At 41.4% G+C, this 20,288-nt stretch overlaps 1 protein-coding gene across 6 annotated transcripts in view; it reads left to right on the top strand.

Annotated features, from left to right (window-relative positions):
* The window catches only part of FARS2 (phenylalanyl-tRNA synthetase 2, mitochondrial), a 503,346-nt gene that overhangs the window by 319,254 nt on the left and 163,804 nt on the right, over positions 1 to 20,288 (top strand). The window contains exon 6 of one of the 6 annotated variants that reach the window (XM_058555334.1): positions 10,346 to 10,408. The exons of the other annotated variants lie outside the window; for them this stretch is intronic. Within the exon in view, the coding sequence (XP_058411317.1) occupies positions 10,346 to 10,393 (48 nt within the window). The 3' untranslated portion in view covers positions 10,394 to 10,408. Of the gene's footprint in view, positions 1 to 10,345; positions 10,409 to 20,288 lie in introns of those variants that run through there. 6 annotated transcript variants of the gene reach the window in all.

The raw sequence follows: 20,288 nt of genomic DNA, 5'->3' as shown, positions 1-20,288 counted from the left end.
CCAATTTGTGGTGGAATTCAAAAGCAGAAAGATGGATTTTTCCAGGAGATGTCTCTGTTTCTGTTTTGGAACAGCCACCAGCTATAGTCCCCGCTCATCCTTGGCCTCCTCTTCCCCCACTCACCTTGCATGTGCAGGTGAGGGCACTGGCAGGCCCTGAGTTTCTGCCTGTCCAGGTAAGCAGTTAGAGACAGGTCAGCTCCTTCCTTCTGGCTGTCATGCCACCTCCTTATCAGAATTCTACTTTCCCCTCTTCCTTTTACTTTCATAAAGCCATTCATCCAAGCTCTAAGACAGAAATAGCAGAATTCACCAGACTCTTTGAAAGAACTGAGCAATTTCTGCAACGTCATCATCTCCCCCTCCCCCACCACCAAAACAAGCAGACAAGCAGACAAGCAGAGCCATCCGTTTTCCAGCCACATCTGCAAGCCCTTGGTACTCTCTGCATAGGAATTTTATATAGTTTAAGTGTGTGCACGCATGTGTGTGTGTTTATGTATTTTAAATGTGTCCTTTGGAGAAAGACCATCATAGGTTCTGTCAGTGACACATTTCCTTGATGGTTATTTTATCAGCATGTTTTTTTAACCTTCCATAGATATGTATCTGCCCCCAAATAGCATTTAATGAAGAGGTCTTTGAAATAAATCTGAAACAAGAGCTATTTTATTCGTCATCTGCACAGGGAGCACCCAGAGAAGCTCCTCTGTAAGATGCATAATTAGAAACCAGAGGGCTGTGTTTGTGCATGTGCCTGCGTGTGGGTAGATATCGATGGTGTTAATAAAATCCTGGTTTTCAGTTCCTTCTGCTCTGATCAGAATAAAAATTAGGTTACATGGAAACTAAATGACAAGAGGCAGCAGAGGGAAGAAAAATGCATTATTTTTATTATTAATATTCTTCTTCTCATATTCTTTTTCATACCAAAACGTAGTGCTAGAAATCTTTTGGAATAACTATATATAAAAAGAAATCAGAGTTTTGTGGGGAAAATAAATATTTACTTTTTTGTAGAATAAAAATAAAAACCTTCCATATTTCTTTTTTAAAGGCTATTGGTCCTTAGAATTGGGTCCTTGATGCATTCAAGTCCTAGTAATCATAATATGACTAAGCCAAGTTACTTAGAAGCCTTGTTATACCACATTCTCTGTGAACCACCATGGCTGAGGAATGGGGTTAGTCAAAATGTGTGGTTAAGCTATGTGACTTAACTAGGTGACTAGTCTTAAAATGACTGATAAATAAGAAAACAGAATGTATTTAATATAAAAACTGTATCAAACGTAATTAATGTTTCATCAGTATATTAACATCTGGCAGCACTTTAGGGTGTGTTTCAATGAAACAGTGGGTTAATGTTCTGACACTTACTTGGTAGCTCTTTGACTTTTGTTAATTCATTTAACCACTTGGGCTTCATTTTCTTCATCTATAAAATGGAAATACAATGATTTCTATTTTACAAAGGTAGTATTAAAGATTATATAAAACAGTAAAATATCCAAACGTGTAAGATTGTTTTTGATTATCTTCCTATTATAGATGTGTTAGAGTGGTGGTTAATAGAATTTCAGATTAATAGAATCATAGCAAGATTTATTTTAATTGAGGAGATTTCAGGTTAGTGAGGAAAAGGTAAGATCATAAGCTAACAGATTTTTATAAATGAAATACTATTTTCAAAAAAATTAAGGTTTGCAAATATTTGATGTGGTTTAGAAAATCTGTATTGCTCAACCCATAACTATGAGTTTTCATTCGTGTGGCTCCAGAACCTGTCCTTTCCACCACAACATACTCCATACTATGTTTCTTGCAAAAGAAGATTTCATAACTAAATTTGGGGACATGGCTTCCCTTACTTGGAGATTCACTAAGCCCGTTAGTGTTTTAGAGATTCTAAGAAGTCTTACGGTAAGAAACCTGAAGCTAGCATTTCCCAAACTTATTTCACCATGGAACACTTTTGAAGAGAGCATCTGTTAACACTCTTTAGGTCTAACCTCCCATACTGCCTCAAGTTTATCAGCTCCGGAGGTGAGCTAACCGCCCATGTTCAAATCTTGTTTATGTGACCTTGAGCTAATTACTTAACTCTCTGGGGAGTTAATATTGTTAAAGGGGACAATAATATTTATCTCATAGGGTTGTTAAATGAGATAATATATGTTTTTAATACATATTGTTAAATGAGGTATTGTATGTGAGTTATGAGATACGTTTATAGTCATGTAAAATTCTGATTTTGGAGGTGGTGGGGCTGGAGGGTGGGCTGGAAGCACTTATTGGCTACTGGTCCTCTCTGGCCTTTTATTCGCCAATTAAGATGACAGCCAGGTCTCTTCATGGTTAAGTTTTCTCCTTACTGTAAAGCATGGCCCTGAATTCCTCCCCAGAGCAGTCTTATTGCCTCCTGTTCTTAATATCTGAACTTCTAGTCACCAATTCAAATGTGTACATGGGCTAGGTGGGCATGTGAACAAGTTAAGGGCCCCAGCATAAAGGCCATGGGGAAGTGGTAGGGGTTGTGGGCAGGTGGGCATTGCCAGCTCTTCTAAAGGGGGCCACTGTGCTCTTACGGAAGTCCAAGCCCGATGTTGCCTCATCTTCTACTTTTTAAGAGATAAGTTAGAAATCCAGATGATGTTAAATTTCCTGATTTTTAAATATAGACAAATTATTCAGATGAAAAACACTGCACACTGTTTGCCCCATGAACTGTCAGTTTTGCAACCTCTGCATTTTAAAAGCAAATTCACAGGCATCTCTGCTGATGAGCTCATGGGTGCGGCCTTCTCCTTCCACTGCTGTCTCTCCCAACTTTTGGCTTTGCTCTAACATCTGCCCTTTCCCCTTGCTAAAAGGAAGGAAACGCTTTTTTTTTTTTTTCAGTTAAACTAATGGGTTCCCTTGGTTCTGCCTGCCTGTTCTCTCTTCTCGTCTTAGGACTCCCTTTCCTCTGAGTCCTCCATACCCAGTGATCACATTTGTTCACTGATTGCCCACTAGATGCCAGGATCTGTTGGTTCATTGACATGTAATTCCTTGTGGGGACCCAGCTGTGATCCCTACAGCAGCCTGGGAAGGCCCTCACAGGTCTGAGTTGAGACTGTATCCTAAGGCCACACCTGCCTCTTTCTCTCTCTCTTTCTCCATATTCACACTATCAGCTCAGCTGATCTGCTCCATAGGGGACCACTTTCCAGGAACTAATGCTCTATCAGACTGATAGTTTCTCTTGACAGTTTTAGGTTAGTCTTCAATGTGTTGCTCTTTAAACTTACCTGGAACACTGGCCCTTACTCCCTATCTCTGTTGTGATTGATGTGTTTCTCTTCTTCCTGGGGAGCTGTATTTTATTCGTCTTTATCATTGCTGTGTCTGTCACAGTGCCTGATATATAGAAGGGGGAGTGGTAATGAGTCCAGGAACTGGAGCCAGCTTGCCTGGTTCCCACTGGAGCTCCGCTGTTCACTGACTATAATTATACAGTTCTGTATAGTATAGAATTATATACTAATTATATAACTGTAATCCTGGGCAAGTTTCTTAGCCTCTGTGCTTCAGGTTCCTCCTCTATAATGAGGGCTTGGTGTGAGGATTAATGGAAGGCACTAGGGCAGCATCTGACACATAGTCAGAGCTCCATAAATGTTGACTCTCATTAGGAGGAGGATTAGTATTCATGTGGCAGGAGTATAGCACAGTGGTGATCAGAGGAGTGAGCTCAGAAGAACTAGTTTGTCTTTGGCAGTAATCTTCTCTAGAACAATATAAGAATCATCTTTTATTTTGAAAACAGTGAAAACTCTGCAGCTTTGCTCAGCCGTGTCGCGTTTTTCAGAGCTGCTCAGTTTATAGGCTGAATGTGGCCACCTCTGCAGATAGGCTGGACTGCAGCGGTCTTTCCGCAGGGACTGCTTAAGTGTCAGGTGAAGCACGTGGAATAGGCCATCTCTGGGAACACTAGTGGGATCCTGTTAAGATTCCAGACACTGGGATTGGATGCACATAATAGCAAAATGTTTTATGAAAATAGATGCTGAATATATATATCCTTTTGGTAAATCATTTCCAAGGAGATATTTTTATCTCCATTTTGTGAATAAATATGTATCAAATAGCCTTTTGTGCATAGATGCAGAACACATTTTAAAAACTGAATATCCCATACATATGAATAAGCTGGTATATCTTAGCGGTTAGAAGCACAAACTTTGATGTCAAGCGGTTAGGGTTCACGTCTCAGCTCTACCCTGAATAGCTGTGTGACTTAAGCAAGTCACTTAACTTCTCTAAGTTACAGTTTCTCCATCTATAAATTGGGAAACCAATAGTACTTCCCTCCTAAGGTTGTTTTTGAAGATTAAACGTTAAAAATATGTGAAAGGTCCTTAGCTCAGTACCTAGAAAATGCTGGCACAGAGTTAAGTGCTCAGTAAATGTTGGATAGTGTATTTAAAGTTGACAGAACTACTGAATTGGGTCTCAGTGTGAGCAAGTGCAATAGTGAAGAGTGATGCATGGGTGACCAGTGGCCTTTTACAGAGTGAGAGAAACTGCATTAGGCTAGAGCGGTGGTTCCCAATGCTCTGTATGCATCAGAGACCCCAGGGGAGCTCTCAGAAGAGACCTGCACCAGGGCCTACCCTCAGAGGTGCAGATTCTGTTGATTAGGTGCTGGGTTGAGAACCCATGGGGCACGTGCTCAGGTCATGGCCAGTGTCCCCTGAGTGGCCCTCACTGCAGATTGTGCCGTAGTGTCACCTAGCACAGTGATGTGCGTTGGTTGATGAGGAACAGGCTGGGAGTGCCAGTATTCATCCATCTCCATCCCTACCTCTGAGAAAATATTCCTAGCGTATAATCTGCTGATGGGAATTTAGGTAGGATGGGGGACTAACACACCTGTGGCATTCCTTTTTTATCCCTAAACCCCATGTATGTAGTTCCTGTCTCATTAGATTTTATATTAGTCAGTGAAAGTATAGCTTTGTAAATTGTACCAACCTTGTCAGCTCTTTGACTTTTGAGGGGGGAAAAAAGCTTTTGCTTCACTTTTGCACATAGCCTAGAACGTCTTATGAGCATTTCTTGACCTTCCTCTTTCACAAAATTTTAAGCTCTTTTTGAAGAATGTCTATGTCTTATTCATTTTAAATTTCTTAACAGCTGCCTTGCACATTGTAGGCATAGAGTGAAATTCCTGGGGAATTGGATTAGCCACGAGAAATTAGTAACCAGTCATCAAGACTAGCTTTGAAAATTTATTCTGGGGTCATTAAATTATCCAAATCAGCCACATATAAAAAAATATATAGATCTAAGAGAACAAGTACAAATGTAACATTACACTTTCACAATAAACCCAGACTTCCGTTTATTGAAACTTTGGGAATGGATGAGGGAACACTGGTGTTAATGCTATTGAAATTCGGATAAAGAAAAACTCACTCTTTCATCTTTTTAAACAAAACTATAAATTAATTTCCTGAAATTTGGGGAAAATACCATACTTAAATGATTAAATTTCGATATCTAAAAGTTACGCGAAGACCTAAGGCCAAAGAGCAGTAGAAAGGAGGTAAACCCAGGAACTGAGTGATCCTAGACTAGGTGACCAATGTCTTATATTAGACAGTTGATTGAATATGACAAGAAATCGTAGGTTATCTCTACAAGTTACGTTAACTTCTCTGAGCAATCTCTCTTGTTAGATTCTGTGGGGAAGAACACAAAAACACAGGATGTGACTTCTGCTCTCCTGAGGCCTCCAGTCTTCCTCATAACAGGCAGTCCAGTTGCCTGCTAGCCACGTCTACTCAGATGTCCTGATTGTGTTTCAAATTCAACATATCAACATGGATCATCTATTTCTTAGCATTTGGAACTTAAAGAAACCTCAGATACTATCTCCTGGATTTTGCTGGTAGAATATCTTTGCTGAAGATGTTTTTCTTGCCCCGAGGCCCCCTCCTCTCTCCCACTGAGGCCACTGTACAGTCATCAGGTTCAGATAGTCCCTCCTTTAGTTCCTTAAACCAACCTAACCGGTATTTAAATTAATTATTTAGATAAACACATACTTACCTCCCTTATCAGCTTGTAAATTTGGGAGGATATTTTACTAATCTTGGTGTCTCTTATGTGCCTTTGATGTTTCTTTGCACACAGTATCTAAAAAATATTTGTTAAAGGAAGGAAGGCAGACTGACAAAGATGAGTCAATTGATGCCAAAGTGTTTGCAAACAATACATTCGTAGATGTTCATGTTTTTATATCCCTTCTTTAGCCTTTCTAAAATGTGCCATTTTTGCTTTGATTAGCTCTCGTCTTTGAGAGATCCAACCTTTACTATCACTTGTAATATTTTTTAAATGGTTCAAAACAGTGGTGAGATCTAACAGTAGAAATTTCACGAACCTGCCAGCCCTAAAATAGACTTGGCCTCCACCGAGACTCTTTGTTTATTGTATTCATCCAGTGCCTTTGCTTTAGAGCTGAGCGGGCCTCTGCCAGTCACCTGAAGGGATCCCTTATTTCAACTACCCACAATCAATAGCCAATAAGAATGTCTCCGATGTTGACATATCCTGCTTTGTGTCTTTCCTTACTTTCCTATTCACCACCCCTCAGCACTCCGTGCCTGCCACACCAGGACCCACAGTGGGAGACGCCCAGAAAGGAGGACATGGCAGGTACACGGGCCTCTTAAAGATGACGACTGACAGCCTGAGGGACCAACCATGACACTGGCCCGGCGCAGCGCTCTTGCTCACAGCACTGCTCACAGCACTGCTCACGACCCAGCCTCTTGAAGTGATCGTGGGCTCTTCTCTATTCTGCCTCAGCTCTCAAATCTAGCCCTTTCCCTCCTCCCCTCTCTGCTTTCTGCCTTATCTCCTTGTCACAATCTGGGAAAGGGTGAGCCAACCAAAGCCTTCCTAGGCACTGACATGGTTCCAGTTCATTAGTAGCACACAGAACAAGCGAGGCGGGGCAGACAGCACAGACAGAATCCCGCCTGACAGTGAGCAAGTAACAAGTGTATCAGCTCAAGGGAAGTTTAAGGTTTTACAGCTCACTCTTCTGCTATTTGTCTTGGAATGTTCACCACCACTATAGCACCTCTGTGCAGGAACTGTACCTCCTGCCCTCCCCAGCCTCTGCCAATACCTTTCCAAACACAGGGACCTCATTGTGCCCAGCGACATAGTCATCATCATAATTCAGGTACCAGGTGATCCAGGTAAAAGAATAGATGCAACAAAGAAATTTAACCCTCTGACTGAATTGAGGAGCCAGTATTCTTCCTTCCCTTTATCCCCACCCTTCTCAGTCTTCCTCTCCAAAAAATAAACAAATAAATAAAAGGAATTTAGATTTAGAACCTTGGGAAACTCTGCCAAGAGGAAATTACCCCCTATTTGGTTTGTCAAATTCAGGTTCTTCACACTTTCCACAGGAACAAAGACTGTCAAGTCTCACCTGTCAAGTGAGGGTAACAGTAAGGCACTGCAAACCATTTGAATCCTCAGGTTATTCAAGGAGGAAGTTATTGAAAAATAGCCTGTGGGAAAATGTTTGATTCCATTTTATTCAGGCTCAGACTAAATTTCTGATGACATTGCAGGGCGGAGGAGAAGCCCTAGGGACTGGACAACGGTGGGAGAGTCCTGTGCTGATGAGAGTACAGGCTGTGTTTTCTGACTCTGTGCTATCTATCAAACACAATTAAACCTCAGCGTAGCAGGTGGCTAAATCCCTGGCTAAGGACCGGGAAAGGGAGTCATTGCCACACGGTAGACTTCAGTGGCATGTGTTTCTAGACTTGTTCCATCTGCCTGGAAATGTTAACCCCTCCCTGATGCTCGTTCCCATGTCCCTTGCCTTGCTTGGGTCTCTTCTTCTGACACCACTGAGATTTATTTGATAAAGGAATAGAAAGAAACTTGAAGGATCATAGGTCTGGTGTATTCTTTGCAGGGATGGCGGTCCTTTAGTCTAGGGTGTAGTATTTGCAGTGTTTCTTTGTTGAGTATTAGAAGAGAAGGAGGGGCCGGCCCCGTGGCTTAGCGGTTAAGTGCACGCGCTCCGCTACTGGTGGTCCGGGGTTCGGATCCCAGGCCCACACCGACGCACTGCTTCTCCGGCCATGCTGAGGCCGCGTCCCACATACAGCAGCTGGAAGGATGTGCAACTATGACATACAATTATCTACTGGGGCTTTGGGGGGGGAAAAAAAAAAAGCAGGAGGATTGGCAATGGGTGTTAGCTCAGAGCCGGTCTTCCTCAGCAAAAAGAGGAGGATTAGCATGGATGTTAGCTCAGGGCTGATCTTCCTCACAAAAAAAAAAAAAAAAAAGAGGAGAAGGAGATACAGTTGGTACCTTTGAAGCTTCCCTAAATGAGCAGAGGATCTGTGCTTGAAGCAACTTTTGTTATTCCCTGAGCAACTTATCAACACCCCTTTTTCTTCATTTCTTTGTTTAGATTTGTGTTGTGAATTGGTTATTCTGGATCTTATTTCTGTAGTTTATCAGGGCTAGGGACTACAGATTCCTGGTAAATCTCTTTCTCCCTTCTTTCCTAGCCATATCAGTCAGGATCCAGGCAGGAGGGAGAAACCACACCATTTTTTTTAAACATTGAGAATTTAATCTAAAGAAATGTTAGCCTTTGAGGAGCTAGCTAAAAAGTCAAAAGGAGAACATGAAGGTTCCATGGATGTAATAACTGTAGGAAGCAGCCACCCCCTCCAGGGCTGGGGAACAAAGGAGGAAGTTGGAGTTAATAAAACTGAAAAGCGTGGTTGCGGGGTCCCTCAGTGCTAAGGTCAGGACCTCTGAAGAGGAGGAAGGGCAAGTGTCTCTGAGCTCAGAGGAGGGACCCGTGGGGCTGAGAACCCCCTCTGAGGAGGTGCACCAACAGCCATGCTGGGGTCTCTGGGGAAGGTATGGTGAGGCTGGTTCTGCACTTGTTAGAAAAACTGCAACATGATTCAGCTGCTGCTACTGGTCAAACCGATGTTACTGGGGTGCAGTAGCAGTATTGCTGGGAGCCCTGACAGGGAAAGAAAGCTAGCAGGGAAGAGCCGGTCCCTTCTACCTCCCGCAGCCTGCAGCCTCCCTCCAGGGAGTCACTGGCAGAGCAGAAGTGCGGTTTGCAGAGCCCAGCCCAGCCTCACACAGCAGAGTGCAGGAAGGTGGGTTTGGAGCTGGGAGGCAGGAGCTTTGTAACTGACACTTGAGGTGAACTGCTTCTTTGGCCTAATAGGAAATCCGAAGGTCTTTCTCCCGTGTTGTTCTGAGCCTTGAGCATCCTGTTCTTGTTTTCTCCTCTCCAGCTCCACACTTGACCCTTTGGCTCTCCAGAACAAAAGTCTAAAAAGACCCTCAGCATTTCCACGTTTCCAGTTTATAATCCCTTCATCCTTTCTGTCCAAAGGGATCTATCCCTTAATTCTTTGATGTATGTACCTAAGGGGGAAATGATGTCTCAGCTATACCTCCCAATCATTTGTTCTTTACAGTAGCTTTTCTCTTCTATCAGCATTTCTCAGATGGCCCTTCTCCCCCTTTTCTTGCTTCCCTGCCCCAAGAACCAGCTTCCCTGGTACCGCAGCCAGATCAAGGTTGGTAAAACCAGCAATCATGACAAAGAGCCACAAGGCTTTCTAATTCAACTCCACTGTGATTTTTCCAGTGTGCCAGGCACCATGCTTAGTATAAAGAAAGTGTGGTCCCCGCCCTTGACATACTTTTAATCAGGTAATGCAAAGAGACGTAAACTCTTCCCAGATTATAGACCGTGATGATAAGTGCCATAGCAGGAGGCGGTAGTAGCGTCAGCTGGATCTGAGTTCAGTCACGGTTCGGCCATGTACGGGTGAGAAGTAAAGTAGTAAACACTCAGGTGCTCACTATGTGCTTTGCATAAACTGATGCCTGTCAACCCCACGAGGGGCTACTGGCAGGATCCCCTTTTTGCATATGGGGAACTGAGAGATAAAGGAACTGTCCAAGGTCACAAAAACTAGTAAGTGGCAGAGCTGAGTTGTATCAGCTGAGTACCTCCCTCATGGGCTTCATCTGAAGATGAAGTAAGGTAATAGTGCCTGGCATGTGGTCAGTACTGAATAAAATGGTAGCCATTATTATGTTGTTAATCTGATTAACTTTTTTTTAAATAGCTTACAAAACAAACAGAAAAGGATAATTAATCATACCTTACCTCGTATGGTGTTTTGTAACTTATAAGCGTTTTTAATATGTATTATCCCATTTAACCTTGATAATAATTCGGTGAAGTAAGGATGTCCTTCCTGTTTTACAGAGGAGTCTGCTGAGGCTGAGGGACGTGCTGCAGCTCAAACAGGAATAGAGGGGTCCTAAGAGATATAGGAAAGGCCACATGATTGTTGTGAGTTCTCCATATCTGGGGAGGCCTTCAGGAGGAGGGGCCCTTTGCTGGGTGTGGTGTGATTTAATAGATGCATTGGAGATTTGGGAGCCTCGTGCTCCTGTGTTCAGACCCCACCTCTCCACTCACTCATCACCTGTGCACCCTTGAGCAGAACAGTTTCTATTCTTCTGTTTCCACATCCATACAATCTGGACAACACTCTATGCCTTACCCCACTGAGAGGATGGTTAAATGGAAGTGAAAAACCTTATGTCATGTACAGGTAACCAGCATATATGATAGTTTTTGGAGAAAAACGAAATCCCAAAAGTTGGCTTCATGGCTGATCCCGTAGACAGAAACATTCTGACTCATTTTGCATAAGGAAAATGAATCATTAATGAGCTTGGAATATGACCTCTTGAGTGACGATTTTGCTTGCTCATAGCCTCAGAGACATTATATAAGGTTTATTTGATGGAACTCAGAAAAGCTTGTTTTTCCAACTCCAAATAGTTAAAATTTTAAACTGGCAAGAAACCCAGGGTCATTTTGAGTGGCAGGAATTATGATTTGAGTGGAGATGACACCCAAGACATCCTGGAAGTCAGGACATGGATATATTCACCAAATGCCCCTGCCAGTTCCCTTCTGGCATGTGAAAGGCAGGGGTGGTGTGGCTCGGGTAACCGGTGGAATCCAAAATTAAGGTTGCACTTGGTCCTTTTAGTTTAAAATTTAGGAAGGACAAACCCCACTAATAATCTTTATCAAGTTTCCCCTGCCTAACGTAGTTGAACCCAGCATTTTTCAGATGTACTTGACAATGGCCCAGGTTTTTCAAGGTACCCCTCGTGACATCCCATGGGATAGTTGTGATCAGACAATAGTGTGTGAGGTGCTAAGCACCTTCTTTTGCAGATGAGGAAACCTGGGCTCAGAGAGCTGGCAGTTTGTCCACTGTCAGAGAGAAGCAGAAATCTGGAACTGCTGCCTCTGTGCAGTGGCTGTCCCATTATGGCAGCATCTTCTCCAGAAAGTAGTCGGTCACCATTTTTCTCTCTCTGTCAGGTTTGGCTTTTCACCAGACAGATGGCCAAAACTTCTTAATAAGCACTCCATCCATGTTTTATTATTTTAGTGAACTTATCTTGCTGAGACTTTTACCTAATGGATGGAAAGTGTTTTTTCCTCTGGGAAGGGGAAGGTAATCTGATGACCCCATACAGGCTTTTAGATATCTTTACAAAGATGGCTGCGTCTGCTGCCACACCACGAAGGAGTCTTCCCTCTACTCCAGTGCACGGACCACGTTTTGCATGCACCACTTCTTGGGGTCTCCTTCCCCTTCTAGTCTGTGAACTCTTTGGTGGCAGGGATGGTGTCTGTGTAGCCAGAACAGCCAGCACAGGCAAGACGTATAGTAGGCGCCTGTGAATGCTGGTTTTCTTATTCTCTGGCTCCAATTACATGTAAGTCCTTCTGCTAGCTACCACCTGAGTCAGGGGAGCAGGCTTTCTCCATCAGAACCTCATATTCACAGTCTACTTACTCTTAACTAATGTATCACATCTTGCTCTCTGTGAACTTTGTTGTTGGACTTGTGTGGATTTGGTGCAAAAGAAAATAATGCCTCATATTGCTCCCTAGCATAAGGAAGTTGAACTTATTTTGTTTTTTGAAATAGAATCTGACATTAACAGGTAGAATTTTAAGTATAGAAAAAACAATTTCTTTTTAAAATGTGAGTGTGTAAACTATAGCCAATATTTTCCTCCATTACATAATTTCTCTAGGTAAATGACTAAGCATTAATTATCCTTTTTCCTTTGTTTTTTGATCTAATATTTGATATTTGGAAAATAATATGTCTAAGTTATGAAGTATAATAATACGGTAGATACCTGTGAAGCCACCACCCAACTCTGATGAAGATCACCAGTACCTTGCATTTCATGTGTTTTCCTCCCCATCCGATCCCCCTTCCTCCTCTCTCCTTGCCCCCAGAGCAACTATGATGTTTTCTCTTAAAAATTTAGGTAGTCACAGTTAGCTTTTTGTTCTCTACCCATCTCTACCCCTATGGCCAAGAATTGATATTGGACTATTTTCTAGAAAAACCAAATCACTAAATGTTTTCAAAACTAAGTCACTTAACCCACCTCCCCTGGGCATTTCTGTCACTAAACAGGATGGAGAACAAAGCTTTAGACACAGACAGAAGGTGGGTGTCTGTCCACTGGGGTATGTTACTGAGAAGAAACTGAAATAGTGTTAATTCTTTGGCATCATGGGGGTCAGGGAGAAATATTAAAGCATGTAGTATCAAGGGATCTGGCCTAAAAGGACCAATAGACAGAGGTGTGGAGGAAGAGGGTGTGGTGAAGAAGAAAGGAAAAAGGTCAAATCCAAATCTATAAAAGGCCTTCTGTCTGTGAGAGTCTCAAGTTCAATCATAACTCCAATTTTGAACAAGCCGTTGGAAATCAGATATCTTAAGTTCTTCAGGTTAATTTTTGTTTTGTTCATTTTCCTCTGTACATTGGAATAGTCAGAAGGCCAGCTCTGTATAAACTCAGGGAAGTTCAAGGTACTTCCTCTAGCTGGCCCTCCGTTTTACCTCACAGCGCATACAGTTCCTAACAAAATGGGGGCTTGTAGAGACTGAGAGGACATAAAATGGAAAAGAAACTGTGAGCCAGCTCATGGAGTTGGCGCTCTAGGCAGATGCCTTTGTGAGGTTAAATTTGGGGTTAGGGGTTAGCAGACCTAGTTTTCCATTACGTGTTTTTTCATGTAGGGCCTCCATTCACTTACCTGAGGGATATGGAAGGGAAATATCTGTCACCTAATAAACATGATTAGCTGGGAAAAATTAAAATCATTCAGCTATATGTGACCTCACTGAAAATATAGTGATTGTATGAGGCCGTGAAGATACAGACAAGACATTTAATGGAAGATTTAAACAATTGGGCAAAACTTCTACAAATATTTTACCTCTGAGAGGAAAAACTAGAGTGCAGAAGTATTGCTGGCTCTAGAAAGGCTAAATTATTTCACCTGAAATAATGAATTTAAGAGATGAAGTTTTTGATAAGTTCTGAAGATGAGATAAAGAGACTAAATACAAAAAGAAGTTGTCCATTTCTAGAACCATTATTTCTTTGATTAATAAGTTTATTTATTCATTTATTGTTTTCATAACTTTCTTGAGATATAATTCACATATTATACAATTCACTCATTTAAATTATGTGATTCAGTGGTGTTTAGTATATTCACAGAGATGTGCAACCATCTCCACAATCAATTTTAGAACATTTTCGTTGCCCCAAAAAGATATTCTTTTATTTTTAGTATTTGAATTCTGTGTAAAATACTCCGCCAATGCTCTAAGGTAGTGCTCTGGGCTGCAGCCCCCACCCCCTCTGCAATTCCTTCTTTAACCAGAGGCACGTACAATATTTTATTTGAACAAAGATTTCTCTTTTGTTTCTTACCTTAATAACCGTTACATTTGTGCAGGGCCCTGAAACCCTCCTCTGGATCCCTAAGGTCCCAGAGAGAATGTGGGGCCATGTGCAGTGGCGGAGCTCTCCACTCCCACTCTGCTTACCTGGAGTAGCAGAGTGCATCTGTGTTTTTCAAATGCATGTGATTTGTTTTAAATAAAAAGTTCTAGAGCTTTACAGTATATTTGAGAGGATTCAAAAAGATTTGAAGTTCTCTTTCTGCTCTTAAGGACTTCAGTAGGTAGGTGGGGGGACCATGCTGTAGAAACATGGAAAGTTAATTCAGTATGAGGTTGCCAAAATGATTGTTCCACACAATTTCATTATGGAAGTTCTTTGTTTTCTGTTTATCTTCAAATAGAACTGAAATTCTATCAAAAGTTAAGAACAAATATGAGAAACTTCCTTAAAGTTTAGAAGAATGCGTAGAGCTTGGTGGGTCTCGTGGTTTCTCGGTGAAGTAACAGAACAAAAGTTGCCTGAGTAGGAACTGTGCCTACCTCTGACCAACATAGTATGCTCTTGGCACTCAGTGAAATTAAGTAAGAATAAACACAAAATACTGGAACAAAGTGAGAAAATCTGTAAACATCAAGGCAGCATGGAATCATGAGTTAGAACAACCTGAGTTTGTCAAGTACCAGACCTGCCAGCCAAATTTGATAAGCATTTTTTAATTACAAAATGAATAGATGAGAATTAAAGGAAGGGCTATCAAATGTTTAAATATAAAGCAAAGTAATTTGATAGCACATACTATTTTTATAGGTAAAACTGATTTTTAAGATAATTTAGATAAGAACACAATCATATGGACTATAAACAGACTGCAAGTGCTTATAAATCAAGATAATTAATCTAAAAGCTAAATGAGTCATTTGAAAAGGAAATGTCATGGAAGGCACCATAGGGATAAATGTTAGATTTGGTCTTATTTGCCTAATTATTAATTAGGCTGAATAGACTTCTTCTGGAAACTGTACCAGAAACTGAGCCATTTCCTATAAAGCCCTTAGTTTTAAATGGAAGTTCTTAGAGCATAGAGGTTAAGAGCACAACCTGGCCCTGCGTTGATCTTGGCTCTGGCACTTACTGGCTTTGACGGTGGGCAAATTAGCTAAGGTCTGTAAGCCACGGTTTCTTCATGGACACAGTAGGAATAGTAATAGGGCTATCTCCCAAGATGCGCATAAATTGCCTAGCACAGTCCCTGGTACGCAGTCAGCACCCCACGAGTGGTAACTGTTATTAATATAATCATAGTAAAAACCCAGGGGACATGTGTTCTGATCTTGAAAGAGAAGCAGTGCCCAGAGGAGCTGCAAAGTAATCCTTTGCCTAAACTTGGTCATGGTTAAAAGCTGACTGAAGGTCACCTTAACAATTTCAGAACTCTGTGGAGAACTTATTGAGGAAGCAGACCCTCCCCTGTTAGAGTGACTGTCAAATTAATTTCTAAACCAAAAAAAAAAAAAAAGCGTAATACCTTTGCCTAAAGGCAAGAAGACAGAGATCGACTTAATAATGATTGACTAGTACGGAAAACCTGCATTACAGAGGACAATAATCGGTTATCCTGCCTCAGTAATGTTAAAAAAGAAAAGAGAGTTTAAGGTAAGAGGAAGATTTTGATGCGGAAGCAAACTTCAGCAGAATAAAAGTACTGTTATACTGAGTTGTGTTACCAATTGACAGTGTAAGACTGTCTTCCTTGAGATTATTTATGAACAGATACAGGGAAGCTGAAGAATTTTGATTTTATCATAAAATGGTAAAAAAGGAGTCTTTGAGAATTTTAACCTTGGAATGTACGTGGAAACATTCGTATTTTAAATACGAGGTTGAGGGGCGGTGGTGAGCCTGGAGCAAGGGACCAGTTAGGATAGAATAGTTTTGTTAAACCAAAGTCTCACTTTTTAGCCTCCCTCCCGTCTCACTTTTTAGCCTCCCTCCCACCCCCCATCACTTTGGCAAGCTTATGATTTATAACTGGGTCGTGGACAACTGTCAAAATTGGCATCTTTATCAGGAAACGAGATAAGTCACCTCTACTGCATCATCAGCAATATCACCATTGGGCAGGAACCCAGACACCACTACCAACTTGATTCTGGGCTAGGAGTACAAGTAGAGGAACTGCAAAAGCCTCTAACCAAGGAGGGGTGATTAGGGAGAGAACATGAGCAGTTATCTCACGTACAAGATGGGCCTTCACACACACATTCGAAACCACATAAAGAACTCTGACCTTACAGTGTCAGCCAACCAAATCAGCAGACTCTGAATTCACTGGATTAAAGTAAAATCAAAAGGCATTCTTAAAAAAAAAAAAAAGCCTAATGTCCTCAAAGAGATCAATGGAGGCATAACAACCATAAAAACAAAAACAAGAAGAACAGGAGATTCCAAATAAGGGGCAAAAACAGGCAGAAATGAAGTATAAGTAGATATGGAAAAAAAATTAGAAATATCAGAAATGAGTAATAGATTCATTGAAATAAAGGAGGAAAAAACAGATGAGACGAGACACAGTTGAAGGGAGAATTAGTAAATAAGAAGCTATTACTGGAGAATTCACCCAGAATACAGCACAAATACATAAAAATTAAAAACCTAAAATTGATCAGTTAAGAGAAATGAAAGATAGATTAAGTACCACAATATGTATTATTGCAGTTCCAGAGGAGGCTGAAAGGAATGGCAGAGAAGTAGTGGGTGGAATTTTTCAAAATTAGAACAAGACATGAACCCTCTGGATGAAAGCACCTTCTGAGTCCTGGGCAGAATAAATAAAGACAAATGCAGGCCTGGCCTAATCAGAATCAAACTGCAGATCCTCAAGGATAAAGATAAAACTTCAGAACTGCCAGGAAGAAAAGACAGACTCCCTATGAAGAAATATCACTGACTGACAGCAGACTTGTCATCATTACTAATAAGTACAGAAAAATATTTTCACAGGGCTGAGGGGAGACCATAAACCTACAGTTCTATGCCCTGCCAAATTATTTAAATGTGAGGGGTTTCAGACATGTAAATACTGAGAGCATTTGCCTCCCACATACTTTCACTGAAAAAACTATTAAAGGATATTCATCTGCAAGAACAAAAGTGCGAAAGAAGGCAGGCTGTCAGGAACTGCGGAAAGGCCTAAGATTTTACCCTACTTGCAAGTTAACAAGGAAGCCTGCGGAAGGTTCGTGGCTGCTGGCAGAATGACACGAGATTCCTGAATCAGAGACAAAGGACTTGATTAACCACAGCACAGAGGCAGCATAACTTTCATGTTCACATTGCTTCTCCAAACTTCCCAAATCCCATAGGGGCGTCGTGGAGCAGCTCAGGTGGGCATTGCTCACACGCTGGACCTAGAGCACAGCTGAAAACCCTCAAGTTTAGGAACCCTCCAGTCTTTTCTTTGTTGCTTTGTGTTTGTTTGCTTGTTTTCCTTCCAATCTTTTAAAGAGGTTGTTAGCAAACCTGCCCAACCTTTGCCCCTGAGGAAGATGTTATCTTTATTATCCTGGTAAAGAAACAAATCTCTTCTCCCCCAAGGGAAAGACTACCTCTGTCTTCCAAGGCTGTTTGTTATACAAGCGGTTACAAGTTGTGTGGAAATTCCACGGAGAATTGTCTCTCAGCAAAGAGGTGGAATGCAAAAAGTAATTATAGAATTAAAAAACAATTTTTTTACTTCCATTGTGTTGCTTTAAATAACTTATTGTTTTTTTAAAAAATAAAAACTCTAATAGTTGGGAAGAGAAGCTGTTAAAAAAAAATTAAAAAGTTCCTGTCTTATTTAGGAGCTGAATAGAGATCCTAAATAAATTTAGGCTTTAGAACAATTTATTAAAGGATATTTACATATATGTGTGTGTATGTGTATTAAAGAATAGAAATACAATTTGTGGTTTTTTAAACTGAAGAGGGAAAAATAGAATATTTTAAAAAATTGATCAATCCAGTAGAATGCAGGAAAAGAGAAAATTTATGGAAAGATAAAGTTTATGGGATATATCTAAAGAGGTATTTAAAGGAACATTTATGGCCTTAAATGCTTTTGTTTAAAAGTAAGACAGCCTCAAAATACGTGAGTTATTCTTTCACCTGAATAAGCTGGACAAAGAACAGAATAAAACCAACTAAACAAGAAGAAAGATGATAAAGAGAAGAGCAGGAATTAATTGAAGTTGGGGAGAAATGTCCCCACTTTTCTCTGTCTCCTGTTAAGTAACTGGACTCTGGTACTCCAACTTTGTCACCTGCAAGTCTGGAGACTCAGGTCTGAAGGGATAGTGAGCCTTTTAAGGGGAAGGAGAGGGGGCAGTAGGGAGAGTAAAGGGACACGGGAGTAAAACTTAGTAAGCAAAGCTATTTGAAAGAGAAGAATACCAACATCGTTGAAAACCAAATTCATGTGGCCCAGATGACGTGGAGAATTGTCCTTTTTGGAACCATAATTATTATTTTTAAAAATCCAAACTGTCCTGGAAATCTTGGGAAATTTCACACAGACCCCATAGTGTGGTCAGTTCAACAAGAGTTCACCAGGCATTTATCAGCCAGGCACTGTGCTGCTGCTGGACTACACAGATGAACTGGACGTTAGTGCCGGGCCTGGAGGATATAATGGCAGAGAAAGGAACATCAGAGGGCCACTTAATACCGTCAGGGGACTTGGGGTGAGGTCAGGGAAGTACATAACTCCATGATTGCCCCACCCCAACCCCCAACAGGGAAGAAAACAGTTCTTGGTTTGGAAGTGTCAATAATGGGCAGAGATAGGAGGTTTTAAAAAGGGCAAACTATGAAAAACATTTATTAATCCCTAGGATGAGCCTAACCTAATAAAATAAGGATATTATTCCAAGACCATTAGAGGTAGCCACAATGGAATAAATGTAAGGATAATGCAGGGGAGGAAAAAAAATTTTTTCCTTCTACCCTTCTAGGTCTCTGCTGGAGCTCTGTAATAAAAGACAGATAAGAGAAAAACAAGTTTATGAACATGTGCATCACACATGTAACACATTGGAGTACCCAGAGATGGGTAACTCAAAGGTTTGGTTAGATCTTGGGCTTATATAGCAGTTTGGCAAAAGAACAATAAATTTTTAGAGAAGTGACAAGACAAGGAAAACGACCTTGAGTCTCTAGGAGTAACAAATTCTGGAAAGGTGAATGTATAGGAAACTAATGGAAGATATGAACTAGATAGTAAAGTTTGTTATGTAGATTCCTCTGGTGCCATCTCTGGGCTAAGGGTCTTGAGTTGTCTCCAGTGATTAACTTCTGTCTTTCCTAGTAGAGAGGGAGGGTGGGACACCTTTGCAAATTTATGTCCTGTTCTTAGGCCAATCAGAGGAGGGCCTAGAGCTTTTCTTGTGTTATCTTCTTCTCAGTTGCCTTCAGATGAAAATAATCCTTATACAAAAGTGGCATATTTTGGAGGGTAGCATATTTTGCTACCCTCCAATAAAAAGAGAGTGTTACAGGTGTTTAGCATCAATCTGCATAAAGGGAATAACGTATATGTTGGGGCTGATCTTTTTTTTGTGTGTGTGTGTGTGTGTGTGTGGAAGATCAGCCCTGAGCTAACATCCATGCTAATCCTCCTCTTTTTGCTGAGGAAGACCGGCTCTGAGCTAATGTCTATTGCCAATCCTCCTCCTTTTTTTTTCTCCCCAAAGCCCCAGTAGATAGTTGTATGTCATAGTTGCACATCCTTCTAGTTGCTGTATGTGGGACGTGGCCTCAGCATGGCTGGAGAAGCGGTGCGTTGGTGCGCGCCACCCGGGATCTGAACCCGGGCCGCCAGTACCAGAGCGTGCGCACTTAACCGCTAAGCCACGGGGCCGCCCCGGGGCTAATCTTACTATGGTGTACCACCGGCCTGTACCCCAACCCAGCCAACACCTCTAGCTGGCAGAGGTCACTCAGTGCATTTGTGCACAAATCAAGGTTGAACCTTAACTTTTCTGCATCTTAAAGATAAAGTTGAGGGGGCCAGCCCCGTGGTGTAGTGGTTAAGTTCGCGTGCTCCACTTTGGCAGCCTGGCGTTTACAGGTTCGAATCCCAGGCGCAGACCAATGCACTGCTCATCAAGCCATGCTGTGGTGGCATCCCACATACAAAATAGAGCAAGATGGGCACAGATGTTAGCTCAGGGCCAGTCTTCCTTAGCAAAAAGAGGAAGATTGGCAACAGATGTTAGCTAAGTGCCAGTCTTCTTCACCAAAAAAGAAAAAAGATAAAGTTGAAATCCCTTTTATATCCTTCTTAAATACTTTTCCCTTCTTCTCCAGAAGCCGTTGTTGTTCTAAAGTCTTGTGTAGCCTTCCCACATCTGTTTTAATAC

The sequence above is a fragment of the Diceros bicornis genome, chromosome 14 (genome assembly GCF_020826845.1).
Source record: "Diceros bicornis minor isolate mBicDic1 chromosome 14, mDicBic1.mat.cur, whole genome shotgun sequence".
Taxonomy (NCBI): domain Eukaryota; kingdom Metazoa; phylum Chordata; class Mammalia; order Perissodactyla; family Rhinocerotidae; genus Diceros; species Diceros bicornis.
The sequence above is the reverse complement of the archived record's forward strand: the minus strand, read 5'-3'. Positions and strand labels throughout refer to the sequence as shown.